Raw genomic sequence first — 23,716 nt, forward strand, 5'->3', positions numbered from 1 at the left:
GCCATAACAGTCACGCGATGACAGGCAGTCCAGCTTGCAAGGTTTGGAACTGGGCCCATTCTTTATGGGACCGATCATTTCTATGAATGCAAAAGGCAATGAACGACGGCAAAGGTAATCTCTATTTGCTTTGCCAATGTGTGTGCTGAGATATATGTAGGGATTTGGGAACACAAGATACTCAGTAAGTTTATGCAATCACTTTGTCTCAGCAAATAGATTCATGGTGTCTGTCGATTTAAAAAAAAAAAAGAAATGGGTGCGTATCTGTACACCATGGATGAGCATATAATGTCTTTCTTTTTTGAGACCCTGGCTGGTGTGAGTGCGTTTTTCTATTGTCTCAAACAGTAGCTAGTTTTAAATGTGAAAAATGAAATGTAAAAATGTGATCAGAAACAAGGTAATCTTATCAGATCCGTCTTAATACTGATGCTCCTAAGAAATGAGACCAATGCAAGACTAATCAATTATAAAGGGGTTAAGAGAGGCCTCCATTTGCAAGCTGCAATTACGTATGCTTTTAGTAACTTGTTTTGTACCATTTAATGCAAGTAAAGTTTATTTCAAAGTGATGCTTTTTGATCAACCATTTCTAACACGATGAAGATATTCTGCCTTTATAAAGCTAAACACAAAAACATTGGTTACTTCCGAAAACACTTTGCCCCAATCAAAAGTCTTAATTTCGACTTAATGTAGTTAATAGTACTGATACCTAAATGTTGATCAGTGTTCTGCCCGTTCTGTTCCTCATTCCCAACTTCACTTTCTTCTTCATGGTCTTGGCAAACATCAACCTCCAATTCGACCAAAGCATTTTTATTTGCTTGAAGTGCACGCTTTCTTTGGTTGGCAGTAACTGTCGACGACTGCTTCGGATCTTCAGTGACTGACTTTTCAGAGGCGTTGGACTGTGAGGAAAACAAATTCACTGAGCACTCGGACTGCTGGCTGGGAGAAGCAGGCCCTTCCCTGGAACAGTCCTCGTGGATCTTCAGCTCACAGGCACTGCTGCTGCTGAACACAAGACCCCCACCTTGCTGCTTTGATGAAGAGTCATCTGCAGAATTCTTTGGTCCGCCAGAGTCACAGGATGGATTAAATGCCTCAGCAAACAGTAATGCTTGAAAGCAGGGCAGTTCTTCCTCTTCGCTGGACTCTGAAGAGAAAAGTTTCAGAGCTGGATGCCTGCGAGTTGATCCGTTTAACCCAGGAACAGAAGACCCACTACTGCTACCCACCAAGTTACCTGCCGCAAACCTGGACTCGTCACATGTTTTTCCGGTTAACCCGACAGATGCACATCTTATATTAAGCTCTGGGAAGTTCGCATTTCCCCTTGCCTCATTAGAAAGGCTCAGTAAACCATCAGGAGTTTCAGAAGAAACTTGAGTGTTGTTTGTACCACTGCCACAAGCTACAGCTGGCTGTTTTGGAAACTCTGTCAGACCGGGTTCATGACCTTGGTCTGAACAGGAACGCGGATTCACTTGTTCCTTACCAAAAGCACTACTTTGAGAACAGTCACTCTTCGCTAGCTCATTTACCAACTGACGAGCTTCCCAGGAAGTGAGTTTGCAGCAAACTGTGGCAGAGTTTTGATGTGGAACTTCAAGAGGTAGCGGCATGGATTCAGGTGGTAGGCTTAATGCAAGTCTATTGTTTTTACCTACTGAAGCTTTATCCACTCGTTCTGTTCCTTCACTGGGTTCAGTCTCGTTAATTGTGTGGGACTCAGTCCCTTGCACAATCACGTCTGGGTTATGCAAATCCCTAGCCCTACAACTGTCTCTGAAAATGTTACGAAAGGAGCTTTCCACAACTTGTAATGATGAAAGACTACCGACATTGAGGTTCCCCCTCCTACGGAGCCCTTTTTTACTTCTATTTGTTATATTTCTTTCTAATACAGGTGTGTGAAGCTCCGGATACTGCGAGGGGATGCTTTGGTTGTCCTTAATAGTGTTACAGATGCTGGTACTGCACCCTGCAGCTCCGTCAGTATTGCCACATGTCTCAGCGTGATCAGAGCTATAACCAGTTGCCTTCTGAAAATCTGCACATATAAGCGGGTCTTCAGGGAGAACAATTTGTGTATAGTTACTACTGGGTGCTTTACCTTTTACATCACTTTGGCCAGTGTCAGTCCTGTCCCTAGAAGGTGGGGAAGCAGGATCTTCAAAGGTACACGCCGGTAGTGGACTAGGCTGAAGTATAAAGGATCTGCGCTTGGCACCTTTGAAGGTTTTGAGCAAGAGCTCAGTTTCCTGTTCACTGTCGTCCACTTCCTTACTCAGAACTGGCAAAACACTATCATTTATATGTGGTGATTGGCTCTTTGTATGTTGCAAATCTTTGCTCCCACACAAGATCATGTCCATGGATGTGGTAATGGGTAAACCATCACTACTGGATTCACAAGTTGAATACTCTTTAATCAGGTGTGAATTCTGCAGTGGATAGGTCATTTGGTCTTTTTGTTCGGGAGGAACCATAAGCAGTGAGGTACTTTTCTGGGTATTCGCCTCCTCCAATTCGTTTTGAAGCTCACTTGGTGACCAGTGTATGCTCTCCTCTGACATTGTGGTGTTCAAGTCTTTGACATCAGTAAGTGCAGTCTCATCTGTAGGAGTATGGTTTAGTGTTTGCTTTTCACAGTGAAGCCCAGCTTTCCTGTGGTTGCCATTTGACTTCAATTTGTTACAGTCTATTAGATTGACATGCACTTTGGAAAGAGAGCAGGAGGGTACAGAGATGGTCATCTCTTTTCCACTGACAATGTCTTCACCTGCATTAACCTGATCTGGCTTTTCTTCCTTGTTTGAGCCGTTGCACAGTGTAATCAGAGTGCTGGTTTCCTCAGTTTGCAAAAGAAGTCGCCTGCTCCTTCTGAGACTTATTGAGCCACCTTTTGCTTTCCTTCGTTCTTCACTGCTTGGGTAACTATCAATCTGCAAATCTATCAGATTATTTGAACTTAGAACTGAAAATGTATCAACCGCCTCATGATCTGTCACTCCTTCACTTCTCCTAACCAGTTCAAGAGCAGGAACCCGCTGTGTCTGATATTTGCATCGTTTGCTCATTAAATCTTTAACTTGAGCTGCTTGCGTTTGATCTTTGGCATGTATTGGTGGTCCCATCATTGTCCTGTTGCTTTTCACTTTGTCCTTTAAAGTCTCAGAAACTAATGTAATATCCCCAGGAGAAAGGGCATCAAATACTTCACATTTCAGTGGGCAACCATTAAAAACGGCAGCTGCTGGGTCATCCTTTTGTTCTATGGTTCTATCAACAATGTACTCACAGCCATCTTCAAGCAAGGGTTGATCCAGACTTTTATTGCATTTCGAAGTGCAGTCATCAGGGCTAACTTCAAAATGGAAAGCTGCCCCAACACCTTTTCGTTCAGGAACTTGACCAACAATGGCTTCACCCTTGCAAATACCCGATGTATTCTTATCATTTGTATTTATCCTTCGGATAAAGTCTTCAGGTTGTAGATCAAGCTTCCTCCTTCGCTTTAACACAGGCGTTCTTACATCTTTACATTCTTTAACAGAATCTCCAGCCAAGTCATCAATATTTTTGCTGTCATTGAGAACACTGATGTTAAGCAGAGGATTGGACTTTCTTTCTCGCTTGTATGTCTTGCCAAATATCTTGTCTTCAATGGTGGCCAAGAGTGGTTTGGAAGAGGATTGGCAGTTTTCAACCTCAAGCAGGTTTTGCATTATTTCAGTTTTGTCTGAAGCCCAGGAATCCCCAGAGTGTCTCTTCTCTTTCGATCGTATAGTATATAGTGCCTCAACCTCAGGTTCATAGTCATCCTGGGGAGGGAGAGCAAACATTTCCTCATTGAGTTTAGAAAGCCACTCAGTGACTCGTTGAACACCAGTTCTCACTCGTTTACTAGAGACTGAACAAGGTGTGGAATTCTCAGAACGGTCAGGGTGAAGCAGCGAGGACTCATTTTCATATGAGCAGTCATGATCTTGATTGGAAGCTTCCCTCTCTTTCTCCTGTAGATCACAGTCTTTACTTTTCCTGCCACTAGAATGACGTTTTGGACTTTTCTCCATTACAGTCACAGAGAGCACTTCTGTACTGGGTACTTTTGCCTTGTTGCTCAAACATTCCCCATCATTCTGTAATGCAGCACCGTTGGATTCCCCTTCACATTTCCGAGGTAGGGGGTTTGATGCAGCATTGCCAAAGTTCTTTGGCATGTTTTGCTCAGACAAAGATGAAGCTGTAGTCCTGAAATCCTCAGTACGAGATGCAACGTCCCTTGAGCTTTCATTCTCTCTCTCCGAGAAGTCATATTCAGCTAAAAACAAAACAAAAAGTAAAGTAAGTCAAACTTTAAACAATTCACAACTTCGATACATTTTCAAAAAAACAGCGCCCTCAATTATGTAATGTAGAAGCAACCAACATTTTTCCATGCTTAATCATGTTTGGAAGGTAATTGCACCACCAACGGAAAAACAAACGTTCTTAATTCTTGACATGAACTAGAATTGCTGGGCAGCAAGAGCAAAACCTCTTTATATTTATTAAAGACACATTTCGTGTGTTGCATGAGGTAATTGCCTGGAACCTCCACGAACCAAATCAAAATGGTCCCTTTGTTCACTGTGTCACTCTTTCTGATACATGGGTATATTTTTTCTTGGGTAGGGTTTTTGCCAAAGGGCTTCACACACAACTAATAACACTAAAAGGGTAGACACAAATGAAGCAGAACACGTAAATTGGTGAATACTGGCAGGCAAACTGAAACGGTGGGACATTTTGCCAAGATATAGAGCAGAGAGTAGGTGGATTTTCAGAAAGAGTGCAGTAGCTCAGCTAGAAAGATGTTAGCCATTTCAATATTTTGAAAATTTATCCAAAGTCACTTTAAGCAGGCAGAGATTACTTGCTGAGGGAGAAGAGGTAAGCAGGACCTCAATAGGACACTAAGACAGTCTAAGGAGGAGGTGAAAAAAGGACGATTTATGGAAGAGCTTAAGAATACATTGAAGGGAACGGCAGGAACAGAGTGGATGAAGGTTTTGGGCAGAGAAACAAAAACATCAGAATGGAAGTTTGAGTATATATCAATAGAGGGATAATTCCAGCAAAATGTAAAGTGTAGAGATAAAAAAAGCCCAGAATTAAGACTTGGGGAAAGGCTATGACGAAGGGGAAGAGATGGGGTAGTTCATGATACAAAGTAAGAGCAACTAGACAGGTCAGAGGAGTACCAATAATAGAATCAGAACTGCCCAGAATGGCAAGCAGGCTTCCACTATGTCAAAAGATGTAGATAAAGTGACGAGAGAAAGTCAAGGAAAAGAGAAGGAAAGAGCATATGAGTTGAAGTCATGGATAACAAGGAAAAGCCAACATAATTGAGTGAGCCAAGTGCATGCCACATTCTAACAGCGATAAGAAAAGGAAAAGGGCTCAACGCTGGGAATTAAGGCTTTCAGGATACGTATAGAAAAAAGGGAATGGGCAAAATGGAAGGGAAATCAGAAGACAAATGTTTAGAAGAAAACCTTTGAAGTGAGAACATAATTTTGGAAATAGTCCAGTAGACACCATAAAGAAGGGATAGGCAGATGTCTATGGTCAGATGCAGGCAGAGAATATACAAAGGGCAGAAGGTTAGAAACAAGGTCATATGAACAGCAAAGGACACCAAAAGGCCACGCCAGAGTGAAAAAGGGACAAATTATGACATAGCACTGGTGGGATGTTGGACAAGGAAAGATGAGGACCAAAAGCATTTAACTCTAAAGGTAAAAGTCATTTGAAAAATCAGTGGCAGAGCAGACAGCGGGCAGAGTCCATGAGCAGGTGGGTTAAGTACGTGAAGAAAAGTAGCAAGGAATTGAAGTGGGTGAGGATAGTCAGACAATTAGGGCAGGCTTAGAGAGGTCTTTAAATTCCTGCCAGATGTGGATATTTGAGTACATTAATTTAACTACTCTACCCAAGTGAAATTGATTTCACCCATTAACTATAGGACATTGTACAGAAAAAATCATGGGGACTCAGGATGAAAAATTATCAGCATTATTAATTTGCTTTTTCAATATTCTCTTCCTGGCCACGTTATAACAGTTTCCTGTAGACCGCAAAATATACAAGATTCCCCACATGCAAAGTACTGAGTAGGGACAAAACTTTCACACAGAGACTGCGCCACTGGTGTGTAAAAACAATGCTGTATGATTTTATTTGTTTTAATTTATTTTCAAACTCCCGTACAAGGTCCATGTGTTTCGGCACAACTTGTGCCTTTTTCAAATCAGGGCAATATATGCTGCATCATCACATATTCAGTGCTTCTGTCTTTCCGTGTCTGATAAAACCTTAAGTCTGTAGTCGTTTGTCTGCCTTACATCCAGGGTTAAATCCCTCCTGCAAAGTGTCAGTTCTTGTTCATAATACGTGTTGGCTCTCCAGAGAACATTGTTTTTGCACACCAGTGGCGCAGTCTTTGTGTGAAAGTTTTGTCATTACTCAACTACCACAGAGTTGGGGAATTGATTCTCAGTCATCTTTCACGCGCATGCGACACATACAAACCTATGGACTAAAAGAGGGTGCAGAGCACTTAATTTATGTTAATATTTTAACAACCCCACATAATAGAAAAAATAATATTAGTGGTGAGATTGAAGGTTTGCATTAGCTTATTGGTTTGGGTTAGAATACTTATACACTTTAGGATTTGAGTTATTCCAGAGTGTGTCACATCAACCAGAAAGTCTTGGGTAAAATGAAGGTTGCTACTTTAAAAGCAAAGTTTTAACCCAAGTTTGTTAGGAAAGATTTTCATGTTTGCTGCTTTCCTCACAGATATCTATTGAACACAATTTCGTTTTTCTTCGTTTAGACTAATTTCCTGAATTTTTGGAGGTCAGTAAAGCCTTCTGCCTTACCCCTCGTTTTTTTGCTCATTCTTATGAGGAACTGATTAGTCTAGAAGAGAAGTGCAGCGTTCACATTGCAGTCTAACTGCAGTGTCTACTAATCGCCTGGCGTTATGCGGAGCTTTTGGAATTGCCGTGGTGTTGAACTCCTTTAAATATCTGGGAGGAGTTTTTATTCAAATACCTGGCCCAGTGCGAAGCGTGGCATTCAAAGTGGAGTCACGCTGCAGGTAAGCTGCTGTGATTGATACTTCTCCATCTTCAATATTTAAGTGCCATTATTTTCTGTATGGTTAAGGAATCATTTATACCAGGATGCTTTGTGATTTTTGTTTTTGGTACGGTGACCTGAACAAGCACAGTATTTTTATACACATCTGAGTCCCAGGAACTTGTGAAAAATGTCGTCTTACTCCTTGCGAAGCAAAACGATAGGTCATTTGGAGCGCACTTATTGCTGGAGATAACTCATCCTGCTACAAGTTAAGAAAAATGTGTAAATATGATGAGTTCATCAGCATTACCTGTACTTCCGTCAACAGCGTGCACTTCTGAAAAGAACTTGTTGCCTTCCATCCCGGCTAAATCTACATCTTCCATCCAATTGGCAACCCCCACTCCTTTACAATTGGGAAAATTGGGATAGTCTATGATGCAGAAACCTTTTTGTTCTTAGTCACTACCTTTGTGGCCAAATTCGATTGGTCCCAGGGAAGCAAATAGTGTTTCTATATTAGCTCAAACGTCACAATCAGAAGAAATCAGGGATGAGGTCCTTCTTGCGTTTGTTCCAGACGTAATCAGCTCTGCAGTTGATCTGACACACCAAGAGGAACTTTCAGCTCCAACCTCAATTCCTGAGACGGTCAATCCACCTCACTCAGATGCATCTAATTTGTGTGTATGGAGGGTAACAAAGAAAGGGAGGATCTGGATGGAAGTTAGCCCCAATGTGACCCTCAGTTCTTCGTTAACCTCCTCATCTGGCGTCTAATGTGATCTTTGTTAACAAAAAGGATCATTTGTCATAGAAGAAAAAGTTAAATCCTTCTTTGTCCCAGCGTTTTTCATCTAGTCCCTTCCGGACACTGGAACAACAAAGGGAAGCGTATATATTCAGCTCAGCTGTGAGCAAAACTACTTCACGCAGAGAATATATTTGTTTGACTTCAACTCAAAACACTTTCCCCGCACAAATGCCCCTCATTGATACAAATACTAACCTCACCTGACCAAATCATTTTGAATCGAACCAATGCTTTATAACGTGATTTCATTAAATTCCCTCTGCCATTACATCTAAAGACGTAGCTCAGGTGGAGTTTGTATATGACTAAGTTAAATCAGATGTTTCTGCATATTTCTTCCAGCATATATATTCCAATATAGTTAAGCAGGTTTCATTAAATGCGGCTCCACAATTGCTTTCTAGTGGGTAGGATTTAGTGGAAGTCTAATATTTTGTTTTTCTTGCTAATCGTAGACACAGTAGGGATCCAATCGATTTACCGGCGAAGATCATTCAGGCCAACATGGCCGGACTCCCGCCTCTTACCATAACTTGAACTCTGACACAAATAAGAGAAAGGTGAATATTAGTAAGACCAATGCCAACTCCCTTAAGCCAGATGCCAACTGGCCATGGTTAGCAGGTGTGCTAGATACAGAAAAGAGGATTTATGAATATTTTTTACAATGGGAAAAAAAGAATTTTAGATTTGAACGATATGTTTATGTTTAAAGGGACACGGCTATCTACTTGCCGTGATCTGGACGGGTAACTTATTTTTTAATCCAGCAGTCAAGGGACTAAGAGCAAGACCTGTTGCAGGGTTACTCCTTGCAATTAGTAATACATTAGAAATCTCTGCCATTTCTTGGAAATCCCACAATCATTTTATTCAATCAAGAGAAATGTCCAGGGGTTTACAGATTTCCACGGTTAAGGTATTTCTTGTTAATCAACATATATTGAAACATTTGTAGTCTTCCCCATCAGGTCCTCCCCATCAGGTCCTCCCATAAACTGAGTCCCCGCCCGGAGGAGGCGACCAACATAGGCTGACCTATCCAGTTCTTCGGGGTAGGTCTAGTTCAGGGAGAAGGGTGAAAAGCTGTGGTACCCTTGTGGGAGTATCCTGTGACCAGACCAGCTTTTTGCCACTAAATGGATGCCAGCTGTACCCTTGCCATCCAGTAACCAGACTTGTCCAGATGTTTGCTGTTAGGAGAGTCTGCCGCCGTGCTGTGACCAAAGCCTTTGAGTCCAGAACCCGGTTGACTGTCCCAAATCCCAAACTCAAGTGCGGATTGCGAGTATTTCCCCATCCCATAGCACCACATAGCCTATCCCATCATGATACTTTGTCTTTGTCCTACTCTCCAAGTAATCCTATCTATAACCTGATAACTTGTTTAAAACTGTTCAAATTCTCTGTGCATCCTGTCCTTGATCTCCAAGAGTAGCGCCAGTCTTCTACTCATCTGTTTTGCATAGATCCTTAGTCATATTTTGGATAATTTAAGTAATTCCCACATAGAGCTGAACGCGGGGTGAAAAGGTTAAGTTGCAAATTAACCTTGAGCGTACAGTGTCTTTCATTAACAATCTAGTCTTCATAATCTAGTTTTAGTACAACTTGTCCTTTCCTTTTTGAACAGATTTTCTCTGTTAACTGCTTTATTTTACCAAAACCACATCTCTTTCCACATTGAAAATCTCATCCAGGTATTCAGCTAGAGTCACTCTTTCACTTCCCTATTGTCCCTGTGATGTGCATCTATTACCCAGCCTAAAGACCGCATTCCAATTCTGTCTATTTCACCAGTTTCTTTTTTATAAAAAAAAGGTTTTGACATTTAAAACTGAAAAAGTGTAAAATGCAACTTTTCAACGTGTGATTTGGCTGCACTGTGTTCTTACTTTCAAGTTGCTTCTTTCTGAACTGTATGCCTTTGTTGATAACTTGCCTTGTAGTTGCTAGTGATATTATATCCCCGATACTGTGATAAATCATTTACCTCCTTGATTCAACTGCACATTAATTTAATTTGTCAATTCCGAGTGTCATTTTATGCAACTGCAAAGGGCTTTTAAATGCCTCTTATTTTGTGAGGGGAGGTCGGATTTTGATTCTGTTTGCTGCCTAATATCCCCGACTCCTTGCTGCTCCTTTCTATCCATTCAAAACTCTATTAATTGGGGTTTGATGGAACATTGCAGGGGGGAAATCTTAACACGGGTGCTATCTACTTGAATAGAAAACGTGTTCCTATTCATTTGTGCTTTGGATATGTACTTGTAGGAGGTCAACCAAGTGTATTTCATTAGTTTACATTGTAATTATCACCCCCATTCGCGATTGCTGCCCAATATTCAAACTGTGATTTTCTTTGAACTTGAAATAAATATTGTATTTCCACCAACAGGCCTGGTTCATGATACATTGTGACCCTGCGTATTTGAAAAATGGGGGTGCGATACAGGTTGGGTGCCAGCTCAATTTGAATCCTTTGAAAATAAAGAGAAAGTATTGCAATTGAGCGCTACATCTTGGGCTAAGGGCAAGAGTCCAGGTCAGGTGTGACGTCCAATTGTAAGCCTTAACAGCTTGGGGGCTGGTGCCGGGAATTGGGTTTGTTTATTCACTCGTGACAGCTTAAACAAAGCAGGCTAAACTTCAAGGTAGTGAAACTTAGTGTGTTTGGAACACTGGGTTACGCTGTAGAAGCCCCTCCTCAAAACAAAGATCTTAAGTACAAGGCCTGTGAATAAAATTAAAGCTAAATCAACCCCAAAATAGACAAAAAGCAACAGAATACAGATTACCTTACATAAATAAAGAAAGAACACTTTCCAAAATGACCACAGTAGAGATAAATAAGGCCATGGAGCACCTTCTGCACAAGTTATTTGTCAGAGGAGAACGGCAGCAACAAGATGAGGAAGTCTGGCTAGGAGAGATGATGCAAACAGGTCACCGCCATGGACATGGATGTGTGGCAAGACGGTAGCCCGTTACATCAAGCCTTAAGTGAGTTTTACATGACTCCAAATCTAAAAGAAGAGCAGATTAAAATGGTCGGAATCACAGCCTACGTGCATCTCCACATGGGGGTGATGCAGGAGAAAGTTAGAGAAAATAAAACTGACACAAACCAATCTGAAATCAAATGCAGACTGAGCTAAAACTCGTATTCGTCTTTCGGGTCCCCGGACCCTTCTTTCACCGCATCTCCCACTCAGATCGGGTTCCCCATGTCGGGGAGGCGGTGGATCCAGTATCCGCGGGACTGCAGTGACCCCCGCAGGCACTAGAGGGCGCTCCTACCCTCCCACGTGCCTTCCTCTATCTTCTGGCGCTCGCGAACGGATTTGTCGTTCCGTTTAGAAAGAAATTGCGAGCGCCAGAAACGGATTTATCCACGTCAAGCTGATCACTTGCCTTTAGAAGAATAAAAAAAAAAAAAAAGGGGAAAACAATTCCCCAGAAAGGAGGACAATTGGAGAATATTCCAAGCAACTGAAGCCCTATTCACAGGAATATATATATATATATATATATATATATATATATATATATATATATATATATATATATATATATATATATATATATATATATATATATATTCTGAATACCCATATTGTGGGCTTGGAGAGAAAGCAGTTTGGAGCTTCAGACATAGAAATAAAAAAAATAAAAGGCTAATCGGGGAGTAGAGAGGTGCAATCTGAAGCATGCTCATTACTTTGATCAAGAGGACCAGGAATGGCCTGAATATGAAGATGTAACATATGAGTTTGACGAAGTGGCAATGGCAAGCAGCTTGGAGAAGGTGCTAAATTCATCGGTGGAGACTAGCATTAAGAAAGCTATTTCTGATATGCTCCTGCCTATACAGTAAAGGCTGGCGGCGTAGAGGAGCAGCTGCATGACAACTCCCTGCCAAAGAAAAGAACACAAAAAAGAAAACACCTCTCAGAAGGGGGATGTATTCCGGCTATTCTGAGTAAAGACTCTACGACCCCCCCCGAGCCAGCCAGAGTCTCCCACTACTGTCATTTCAGACGCTTTCTCAAGGCTGAAAAAGGCCTTCTTGGATAGGAAGGAGTTCATCGTTTACCGCCACTTCAAGATGGAGGGCATTCACATGCTCAGGGATCTACTGAGACCCAACGACTGGCTCATGCGTCTGGACCTGAAAGATGCGTACCTCGCGGTGCCCATACATCAGGACCACACAAGCTACCTAAGATTTTCCTGGGGAAACAGACTTGGAATTCACGAGCCTCCCGTTCGGTCTTTCCTCAGCTCTGTGGGCCTTTTCCAAACTGCTGAGGCCAGTCGTAGCACATTTGAGAGAAAAAGGCATCAGACTGATAATATACTTAGACGATATTATCTTCAAGGCGCAATCACAAGCACTGGTAGAGGACCAAGCCAAGCTGGCCATAGATCTCCTAGACAGTCTCAGATTTCTCATAAATTGGGAGAAATTTTGCATTCAGGCATCAAAGACCCTGGAGTTCTTAGGATTCGTCATAGACAATCAGCTCAACTCCACCTTCCGGCGTCCAAGATTCCCTCTACCAAGCGGGAGATCCGCAGGCTCCTTCAGAGGGAAGATATCACTTCGGGACTTAGCGAGGGTGATAGGCCTCCTTTCCTCGTCTATCCAGGCCATTTTTCCAGGACTGCTGCACTATCGAGAGTTACAGAGGTTCAAGGGTCAACATCTAAGACGCAGTCTTTCTTACTCCCAACAGCTGACCCTATCTGTAGAGGCAAGCACAGAGCTCAACTGGTGGCTCGTTCACATGGAAGCCTGGAACGGCCGAGCGATCTTCGGTTCCGCTCCAGACATAGTGATAGAATCAGATGCCAGCCGTTCCGGCTGCGGAGCGCGATGCGGTTCAGTGGCCACGGGGGGGACTCGGTCACCCCAGGAACTCATGGGCACATAAATTGCCTCGGGTTGCTAGCGGGTTCTTTCGCAGTACGCTCTTTTACCAAAGACAGAGTGAGTTGTATCTTACTCAAAATGGACAACATTTCAGCGGTGAGATACATCAACCATCTGGGGGCACCAAATCTCGACTTTTAGCGGAACTAGCCAAGGACTTTTGGCATTACTGCCTAGAGCACCGTATTTGTGTCACAGCGGAATACCTACCAGGCCTGACGAACATGGTGGCGGACTGGTATTCCCGGAACACAGTCGATTACAGCAACTGGAGACTTCACAAGGAAGTCTTTCTACGGCTTCAGCAGATTTGGGGTCCCATGTCCAAAGATCTCTTTGCCTCACGCCTGAACACTCAACTACCAATATTTTTCAGCTGGAATCCAGATCCGGCGGCAGCGGCTACGGACGCCTTTCTCCAACGGTGGAGCGAAGGAGTACGTTATGCCTTCCCTCCCTTCAACATGATTACACGAACCCTGGCGAAGGCCCATCAGGAGCAGTCAGAGCTAGTTCTTATAGCCCCAGTCTGGACTTCTCAGATCTGGTATCCAGTTCTTCTGGAACTTTCTACAGATTCTCAAATCCTTCTACCCCAGTTTCCAGATCTCCTGCTGAATCCTGTGGGCCAACATCACCCTCTTCTCCTCCAAGGGTCTGGTACTAGCAGCCTGGAGGATTTCAGGTCTAGGTGGAAAGTTACAGGCATGTCCTACTTGGCAATCAGCCTCATCGAGGAGAGTTGGGCTTCTACCACTCAAAAGATACTCCAATTCATGGAACGCCTGGAGAGACTGGTGTCAGGACAAAGGCTTACATCCAGTTTCGTCATCTGTAGAGGAGATTCTCAACTTCTTAGCATCCCTAGTGGAAAAAGGTCTGGCCTACAGAACCGTCACTGCATACCGTTCTGCTATTTCAGCAGGCCACGACCCCATTAAAGGAGTTCCAGCCGGGGAACATCATTTGGTCTGCAGACTTCTTAAAGGTATCAAACTAGCTGCTCCGCCTCCGTCTCGATACAGTAAACTTTGGGATGTTGATAAAGTGTTGAACCTTTTACTATCCTGGCCAGATAATCAAGAGTTATCTCGCACAGCCATATCTGGCAAGCTCACTACGCTTCTTTGCCTCGTCTCTTGTACGAAAGTGTCTGACGTCAGAGCCCTCGATCTGGCAGGCAGGACTTTCTCTCCCGATGACCTAGTATTCCACATACATAGAAGGACGAAGTGGAACTCCAGAGTGATTTCTTACCCTGCCTTTAGGGATCAGCCTACGCTCTGCTTGGTCAGATGCCTCAAAGCCTATGAGGAGGTCACAGCTCCTCTCAGGACCTCCCCTGACGGACAGCGTTAATAGCCTTACGTAAGCCTCATAGACCGGTTTCCGCCCCGACTTTAGCACGCTGGGTGTGGTGGACCTTAACACAAGCAGGTATAAATACCTCACACTTCGGCACTCATTCCGTGAGAGGAGCAATGGCTTCTAAAGCCTTTCAAGTCCGAATCAAGCTAGAAGATATTATGAGAATGGCTGATTGGTCGAGCGAATCGATTTTTAAACAATTCTACCTGAAACCGGTAGAACAGCCAGCATCTATTGTGGTAAGTAAGCTTTAAACCAGCATAATGGCAGCCTCCGGTCTTGACATAGAATAAAGATTTTACATAATAACTTACTAAAAAGTCTTAATTCTATTAAAGACACAGAGGCGAGCATTATCCCACCCGGCGAGAAATCGGGTTCTGCTGAGTTTAGACAGCATTATTTGCGCTCATAATAGAGAATTGTTATTCAATGCAGGACTGTTGTCTTTGGAATAACATAGCTTAGTTCTCTCCTTCCCTCTTTTGGGAACTAGGGTTGTAATATACATGATCTAATTATGATTATCCTTTCCCTCTTTTGACAGCTCCTGCGGATAAGGCTACCTAATCTGGAACGTCTTGCCTTTGCTTACTACTACAAGCCATCCTCAGATATGAATATTTGTTTATCAAGTTTGCAGCTTCGAAAGAGGAAGTGCATCGTATTCAAGGCTGTTTATGGGAGGAACTGTTACCTGATTGGTGGACATTAGTCACATGTTATTGACACTGCATTGGACTTTCCCTCAAGCATCTGGGAAATGTAGTTTGTTTACTATGTGGAAAACCTTTTTCCTATCCTTTATGGTTAAATTTATATGAATATTTTTCTGTTACGCGAAAATATTTTACTGCTGAGCACTTTCTTTCAATATATAAATAAAGAAAGAGAAGCATAATGCTCGCCTCTGTGTCTAATAGAATTAAGACTTTCTAGTAAGTTACTATGGAAAATCTTTACTGTAAGTGTCAAGAGTGGCCTCTGCCAGGGGAAGAAGGTGGGGATTGCCCTTGAGCTACAAGAAACCTTTGGAGGCAGGATAGACATTTTTGTGGATTCTCAATGCACAGAAAGCATATTTCTAAAAAGACAAAGGACTGTGCGAATTAGTAAAAATTGTAAAATTACAATATGATTAATGTGAATTTTCTTGGACACATTTTATAAGGACCCAGAACTCTCTGCGATTTTCTGAGAAGGCGTAGTGAAAATTCTGGTTTTGTAGCAATTGTATTCATGTCAGAAGCACAAAACTTCATATGATTATTCCCATATACAATGCGCCCATATGTATAAAATTGTGAACAAATCAGATGTGTACCGGATAAAAAGTGTGAAAAATTGCCAAATGCAGACCCAAGACCTCACAGCTACAGGGTTTGGAAGAATATGTGCTCCAACAGATATGTGATACATGTATGTTATTGGTATCAAGATTGTACACATGTTAATATGTATTATATCAAAAATAGATTTTATGTGCAAAAGGCAAAGGGGAGGGGGGTTTTGCCTCATGAACCGGATCGTCATGATGACATTCTGTTTTCCCCACCAATCAAGGGAGAGAGCAGACTTTAGCCAATGGACTACCTAGGGAGTGCACCTAGGACAATTCAGTAAACCCACCACTTTATGAAACACAGAGACAGTTTAGGACCTAGAAGGAGACTGATCCACCCACCATCTCGAGATTGGCGAAGCACTTTGAAGGAGATCCATCCATACTCCTTGTTCCAGAATCCAAAAACTTTGCAAGCAGAAAGGCCCATTTCCAGAGTATAGCTGAACCACTTTCAGCTGGGCCTAACTTCCAGAAGCCATCCCCCAACTTAAAGGGGAACCAAAAAGCAGCCAGGCTGTGCTGTAGCTGCTTGCCTGCCAAAGAATCATCTTCATAACCAGAAGGACAGATTAAACCCAGTCTGGTGTTGTGCTGTGCAGACCGGAGAGCCATTGCAGATCCAGTCCAGTCCTGCCGTGCGGTGTCAGAGGGCCTTGCTGACCAGCCACCCGTCCAGTCCGGAGTGCCCAGCAGTCTGTCCCAGAAATCCTTGACCAGAATCCCAGATGGTTCCATTCAAAACATTGGTAGTGAGTATCCACAGTACAGGATTGTCACTAGCCTATGTACTATCTATAGTCATCCCTATCCAAATCAAATCCATCTTTTATCCAGAACTGTATCGCTAGAAATCCTTTGTCTTACCTCAACTCTTTCATATCCTATAGTCCTTCTGTAATAATATTGTTAAAATCATCTTTGCGCCGATATATTTTATCTGAAGAAAGGCAAGCGTCTCGGCGGGCAAAAACCTGATCGGTGACGTCCTGATCTGGTGCTTGTGCCGTCGTGTAGTTTGTATCTTCATAGTCTATTCCTAGTGTAAAGAAACCTTGTTTGTATTTTAAGAAGCGCATTCTTGTTTTACATTTTGCCTCTTTCTGAAAAACGACTTCCACAAAAACGTTCATAACTTCTTCATACTTTATGCTAGAAACTTAAGTGTCTACTTGAAGCTAACATCCTAAGCTTTCTAAAGAACCCAATACCGCATCCCAACTCCTTATAGTTTTTCCGCAAATGTGCTTACAGCACGCGGAAAAGTTTGCCACAAATTTTTCGTTTGGCTCAAATCTATAACTTGTGAAATAGCTTTTCATTGCACCCGACCTCAAAATTAAGTTTTCAACTTGCTGCTTACTCTATCATTGCTAGTGTTTGTCTGAACCCATACAAAGCGGCTCTCATTAGAATTTCAACAATTTTAGTGATTTAGACCATTTTCAGTGTTTTCACCATTTCATTTAAGCCAATTTTAAAACAATTTTTGCCAAGTTTGCAATCATTCCCATTTCCCTCTCTGTGTTTGCTGGGGAAATTGATTGATATATTATATTGAATTCTACATCCCTGAAAACTGTTCTCTCTCTCCTATCTCTTTATATGTCATATTGGGGGGATTGAAGAGTGTGCAGGGGGAAATATTAACCACACTGCCATTTGATTGAACACACAAAAGTATTATTTCTACGCTGCATTGTTTTTCCCTCCATTGCTCCTTGTGATTAAAGAGATTGTTTAGTGTGGCATCACCTCATTGGTAATCATTGTATACCCATTAAAATAGTGTGATATATATATATATATATATATATATATATATTGTGAAATCCATAAATAAATATTTAACTTTGCAAACCAGCCCGATTCCTGGTTCAGTGTGACCGGGGGGCGGTTAAAAGAGAGGGGCGTGATATAAGTGGTACATCGTTCAGAATAAAAGAACATATAGACACAAATGAATAATTAAGGGTTTCAGCTGTGCATCCCATGCTAGGCATTTACTTAGGGGAAGTGCCGGGTTGAAATCACTTATAAGATCTACTTCTAGGCTCCATGACTTGTCGCAGTTTGTGGCTGTACGGCTTTCGAACTGTAGACGTATGACTTTAGGGTTACCTTCGAACAAGAGAAGGTGAGACTTTGATCTTTAACTTTTTTCCTGCCACCCCTGGTTCCAAATATAACCCAGCAGCTCTGATTTCATTTTGAATTACCAGGAGCACTGTTTCCATTCTACACTGATCATTCTATTCATTTGTGGCGTTTGGACATTTTAACTGATGAGGTACATTTTTGAAACTCATGGTAATCTAACGACAATTTTATTTCAAACTGTCAATTTTGATTATCTGTTGTCTTATGTTAACAGGCTCACACGAGTTCTGTTTTGATTACTTCCAGAATTTTAAATGAATTATACCTGATGGAGATGAATTCTCGAAACATGTTGGGTTGCACATTAAACTGTTTTATTTCACCATGATGAATACCATTGTATTACCTTATTGAGTGAACAAAAATGTGCAATTCATATTGAACAGTTTGGCTTTGTTGGCCTTATATAGTGTACAGGGAACGAGAGTTCCCTTCCTTTGGAACTTCCATTGTTCGGGTAATCCCCGCCTATGGACAATGCTTGTACTGGAGGGCTTCACGAGGTGCATGCGCTGAAGGACTGCGGAGGCAGCACTTTAGGAGGCTCTCGGGTGCACTGGGTGAATGCCACCCAGATGCCATTTTTGGAATGATTAAGTCTGTACTAGTTAAGACAATAGAGCCTTATTCCCCAAAGGAAATGCGTAAGGAGGACGTGACTCGACGACCCTCACCCGAGGAGGTGGACACCAGATGCAGTCATATCAAGGCCATTGATCCGGAAGAAGAACATCACGTGATTCCTCATAAGGAACTGAACATGGTGGAAAGACTAGAGCGTGATACAAAGATGCCTTTTGTTGTATAAATAGGGAGGTAGGTCAAACAGTAGTGACTTGTTTTGGAGGAGGTCCGACTATGAGGGTAATAAAGGCCAGGTGATTTGGGATGGCTTAGGTGGTTGAGCTGGAATGCTGTCCGTTTGTTGGCTTGCAAGTCTGAATAAACGTAACCCTGACTTGTCCATTCTGTGCCTGGCCACAGTCTGGTTTTTCCTTACATCAATAGATAGTGCTGTGACTTGGATTGTTGCGCAATGCTGCAGACCAACAGATACAGAGGACCTCCTCCTGGACTCCCTCTAGCGCTCCAGACAAAAAGGTAGGAGACCTGCGCTGAAAGATCTCCAGGGTAGGCTTCCGGAGGAGGGTACCGGGGCTGGTGAGCAGTCATTCGGGGCCGCACAGGGAACAGAGCGTCCGGTCTATGACCAGGGGATGGACAACTCTGGGTGGGATGTTTTTTACGGGGTACGCTGAAATGGGATGGAGGTTTTGAGCTGGGTATGTAGTACTGGCTATAGCATTTGCTGGTTTTAAAACCGATTATTTTAGTTCTGTCTCTTTTAGGGAGAAATTAATTTGGTAAAATATCAAGGGTAGGTACTGAGCCCAGTTGGGAGAATACTCCATAGAGTATGGGACCTCGGAATGTGTATAACACACTGGTACTAGAAAGTAACAAATTTAGGGATATGATGAAACCAAGTTTCATCTAGGGAAAGGCGAGTCACTGTATAGCGAGTCCTTATCCCAGTCAGGGCCGCTCCACTGTGTCTTTGGTTGTTAAAAGTGAACTCCTCCCCTCTCAGAACTGCAAAATAAAGGAGTCAAAGAAGGTGTGGAGCAGGTGCTCTTCGGTAATGGGGCAAGTGACTAGTAAATGCTGAATTAAATAGGGAAAGGAAAATGGGCAAACAGCAAACTAAACAGGCAGAGGAAGCCCCAAAAGAGTCGCCCGCCCACTTCATGTTTAGGCAGTTAATAGTTAACGTGATCTTCCGGACTCCTAGCATTATTTCACTCGACATAATAAACCTACTCAATTCCTGATCGTAGAGACTTTTAATTTGGAAAACCTGGGAAGCATCAAAACAATACAGTAGATCACTTGCGTCAACCCCTACAAAAATGTATCCTAAAAGCTACCAAATCAAGTTTATACAAATATTCTTTTTACGGATAGATCAATGGTTTGCCAACATGTGTTTCAACCTTTAGAACTAGGTCGTCTTCAGGCCTACAGTGCCAAAGATCATAGCAACAATTTTTATAAAGAATAACTTTCAAAATGTACACAAAGATACAATCATATTATTGCATTTCAACATCATGGATATTCAAAAGGATTTTAAATGCATGAGAAAATAAAAAATCTGCCTCATAGCACAAATTTGAGCAGGTAACCACATAGCATAGTTACAAGAGTCAAACAAATATGGTAAATATAAGGTATAAGAACCAAGATGCCGAACCAGTTGTTGGATGAGGTAAGGGATAAAGCCAAACAAATAGAAATTAGTGGTCCTTAGTCATAAGGACCAATTATATTTTTAATCAGCCCCATCCCCAGATGGTCACCTGCTAGTGTTTCTGGTGTGTCACTGCAGTAACACTGCAACCAATACCAATGGTTCTCAGGAGATGGAGAAGTGCAATATTAGATGGAGTTAATTGTAGAATATTGTGCAAGTATGGGAGCCACAAGGCACTGTTAGAGAGCTGTACCAAAAAGAAGTATGCTGTTTTGTTCGTCCAATGGAACAAACTAATCTATATGTACCCTGTGGGCTTACACTACACTGTGCTAACCACTTTTACAATCACTTATTTCAATAGTATCCAACTCACTATTTTACACTGGCACTACTAGGCTGCAGAGGATAAGAGAGCTTCAAGCCCAAAGAAGCCTTACAAATATAAGGTTAAATGTGTTTTAACCTCTGCGCCAGCACCCATCAATTGATTCGTATTATCAAAAATTACACTTACAGTTTGAGATTAAACACCAATTTTAAGTTGTACATTAGGTATTTAATTCCTATTCAGCCTTTGGACATCCCCAACACATGTTTAGACCTTTCACACATTGGTCTTCACCAGGGCTTTAAATACCACAAAACAATCATAGTTCAAAAACAGACAAAATTAAATTAAAAAAATGTACACAGACCAGTGGCAGGCCAGCAATGTGTCAATGTAGGGTAGCGAAGAATAAATGATAAAATATATAATACACGGAAAAGGAAAAGATACATTTCCAATGTTAGTCCACAACTATTCAATTCCTTAAATTCCATATACAAGTCTAAATCATTTTAAGCATACCCTTACTTACATGTTTTTAACTCTTAACCTAGAAACATTCCAGTGTTCGCCACCAACACTCGGTGTATATTCAATTGATTAATGTTGTTAGCCTATTGCGTTTCACCCATTACCGTGATTCAACAATCATCCGGGTTTACTCCAATTAGGTTTTAATATAAAAAAAAAAATGATTACCGTTAAGACATCTTTTCTAGTCGTGTTCCACATAGTTTTATTTCTTTGTCTTCCTAATTCTCCTTTTGTCATATCACTTTCTCATTCCAGCATGGTGGGATGCTGTCCGTTTGTTGGCTTGCAAGTCTGAATAAATGTAACCCAACTTGTCCATTCTGTACCTCGCCTCTTAGTCTTGTTTTTCCTTACTTCAGGATGCAGAACCGGTTAAAATTGAAATCTCAGGATCCTGAATAAAGAACCGCACACAAAACTAGATTTTGTTTGACCTTATCCGCAATCCTAGTGCCAGTGGATCTCAGCACTTCAGGACCGAGACCAAAGATTAGGTGAAGTGCTGCAGTGTCCTTTCTATTGTACCTCCATGCTAGGCCCCGCTGGCAAAATAGTAGAAGTCCAAGCAAGCAGCCATTTGCGCACATTGTGACAGAGCCCATAGTAATGCTACATGGACACCAAAGGGTTGAAACCTAGTGAAATGGCCCCTGACCTTCCGGATCTGGATTACAAAAACTAAAATTAAAGTAGTATGTGCCACAAGAAAAAAAGACTCAGTTCCCTTTCATTACAAAGTGCACAAAAGTCAATTGTCTTTCATGCCAAAGTACTGAGTTTCCAGCCCTCCTTTGGATACTGAAACCCAAACATCCCCGGATAACAGTTCAGAGGTACTTGGACGCCCTCGCTGAAGTGGTTTCACAATAATAAATAAAAAAAAGAATTACAAAATTCAGGGGATGGGGTGTTCCAAGTAGAGCCAGTTGCTCTTGTTGGGATAGCCCCAGAATATAGTTATACAATTTGGAGTTGAAAACTCCAAACAAAAGCCTATGGGAGCCAATGGGTGTGGTGGAGGGAGCAGGGCTCGGTAGGAGCATGAATGTAAGAGGTGTGCCCCTGCAGTTCAACATTTACAAAGTAATTCATATTAGTACGATGGAAGGCAGATATTGGGATTAACTCAAGAATCTGCATGACTAACCATGCTACAGACGGCCAAATCTGAGTTGATGACTACAGGGCACTACTCCAGGTTTTCTGTCAAGCTTCAGGGCAAGATGGACCAGCCCCATCTTGAAGACAAATTAAACGCAGGGTTTCTGCCATGTCTAAAGAGAGGCCCAAGTGCTTACAATGCCATTTAATGGTTTTTCTCTCCACTTATGGTGCTTTCAATGACCTGTGCAGGTTTCACTTCATTGTGGATGCGTTAAAAAGAAGGAGCTCAAATCCTGCCAGAACATGGATTACAACAACGTAACACACTATGTGCTTTCCAATAGATTGACATTGGCTTTAAAAAGAAAAAAAATGAAAAATGCTCTAAACAAACTGAGGTCATATTGCTGCGCTGGCTGGCTGGCATCCTTACTGCTGTCTATTCATAAAACTTTTACACTCCAGTGCTGTACAGCACATGGGCGTAAGCACTATATAAATAACAAATCAATACAATTTTTAGGGTGCTAAATGCAGTCCCCAATTTATTAGAATGGTTCTTTTACAACGAACTTAATACTGGGACCCGTTTCTAAGCACAAGCCCAGGATTCGAACCTGTGTTGGTATGCGTTATCTTGCTTCCAAGACAAACGCATTGCCCAGGACATATCCGCCCGGCCTTTTAGCATGTGCTCGGTCCACAGCTACTGGTCACCTGCTTAGGTCTTCTCAGACATTCATTTTTCAGTGCATTAATGAATGGAACTTGTTTATGCTCTGTGACGTGGGTGTCAAAAACACAAATCCAGTTGTGGATGCACTATAGCTTTTCACGATTTAAACGGTCAAAGATGAGGGGGTATTATAAAACCACCTTACAATCGTATGGATATCAAACACTCACATTGAGTATCACAACTACCTTGTGTGTTTGGGAAAGCCACAAGGGGGTCCTGGTAGGCAACTCCTTTTAGTAAATAGCTGTACAAAAAGCAGGATTACCAAGTAAGAAACGTACCAATTAAAAAGGACTCTGGTAGACTAACAATGACTTACGTTTTACAATTCCCTGTAATTTGGCCTGTTAAAATAAAATGCCGTTCAATTTGTCTTAAGGTGAGGAGGGGTGCCAACAGAAGGTCCATACTCTGAAACGTCTCCCGGCTATGCATGGCAGCTACTGTAGCGACTGTTTGCAAGGAGGCTACAGATCATGGCCTAAACGAAGACTTACTTCCCCAGGGATAGCATTCCCAAAGTCATTGGGCGTCCACTTCATTACCTCCTCCCACAGTGGAGAGCTGCTGGCTTCACCCAATCCAATAGCTTTATTTCGGCAGGAGCGCCATAAAAGATTAGTACAACACAGGATAAAATAGTACAGAAACGGCCATCACAGATGATTAAGAGCAGCAACATTTTAGTGCATCAAGGGACAACTGACTAGAAGGCGCTTCACGGGTGAAGTGTACTGTTGCCGATGAGCCAGCGTCTCAGTGGGAGCGCTCCTACCACTGCCGCAGCGTTTGAAAGTCTCCTTTCCCATTTCAGGGCAAGGAACAGGTATAAGTGCATGCTGCAGTTAAGCCTGCATTCACTGGTCAACTTCTAGGTGCTGTACCCCCAGGGAGGAGGAAGGACTCGGGAAAATCTCACATGGTCATTTAGAGCCATCATGAGAGGGAAATGCCCACCCTGGTTTGGAGATTCAACCTCTCC

The 23,716-nt window shown here is 42.3% G+C and overlaps 1 protein-coding gene across 3 annotated transcripts in view; it reads right to left on the minus strand.

The window, feature by feature from the left end:
- The window catches only part of BRCA1 (BRCA1 DNA repair associated), a 560,494-nt gene that overhangs the window by 283,650 nt on the left and 253,128 nt on the right, over window positions 1-23,716 (minus strand). For 2 of the 3 annotated variants that reach the window (XM_069634200.1, XM_069634199.1), the window contains exon 10: window positions 719-4,333. In XM_069634200.1, coding sequence (XP_069490301.1) covers window positions 719-4,333 — 3,615 coding nt within the window. The remainder of the gene's footprint in view (window positions 1-718; window positions 4,334-23,716) is intronic. The other variant, XM_069634201.1, reaches the window with a different exon arrangement.

This window comes from Ambystoma mexicanum, chromosome 13 (assembly GCF_040938575.1).
Source record: "Ambystoma mexicanum isolate Mex_15411 chromosome 13, UKY_AmexF1_1, whole genome shotgun sequence".
NCBI classification, from domain to species: Eukaryota; Metazoa; Chordata; class Amphibia; order Caudata; family Ambystomatidae; genus Ambystoma; species Ambystoma mexicanum.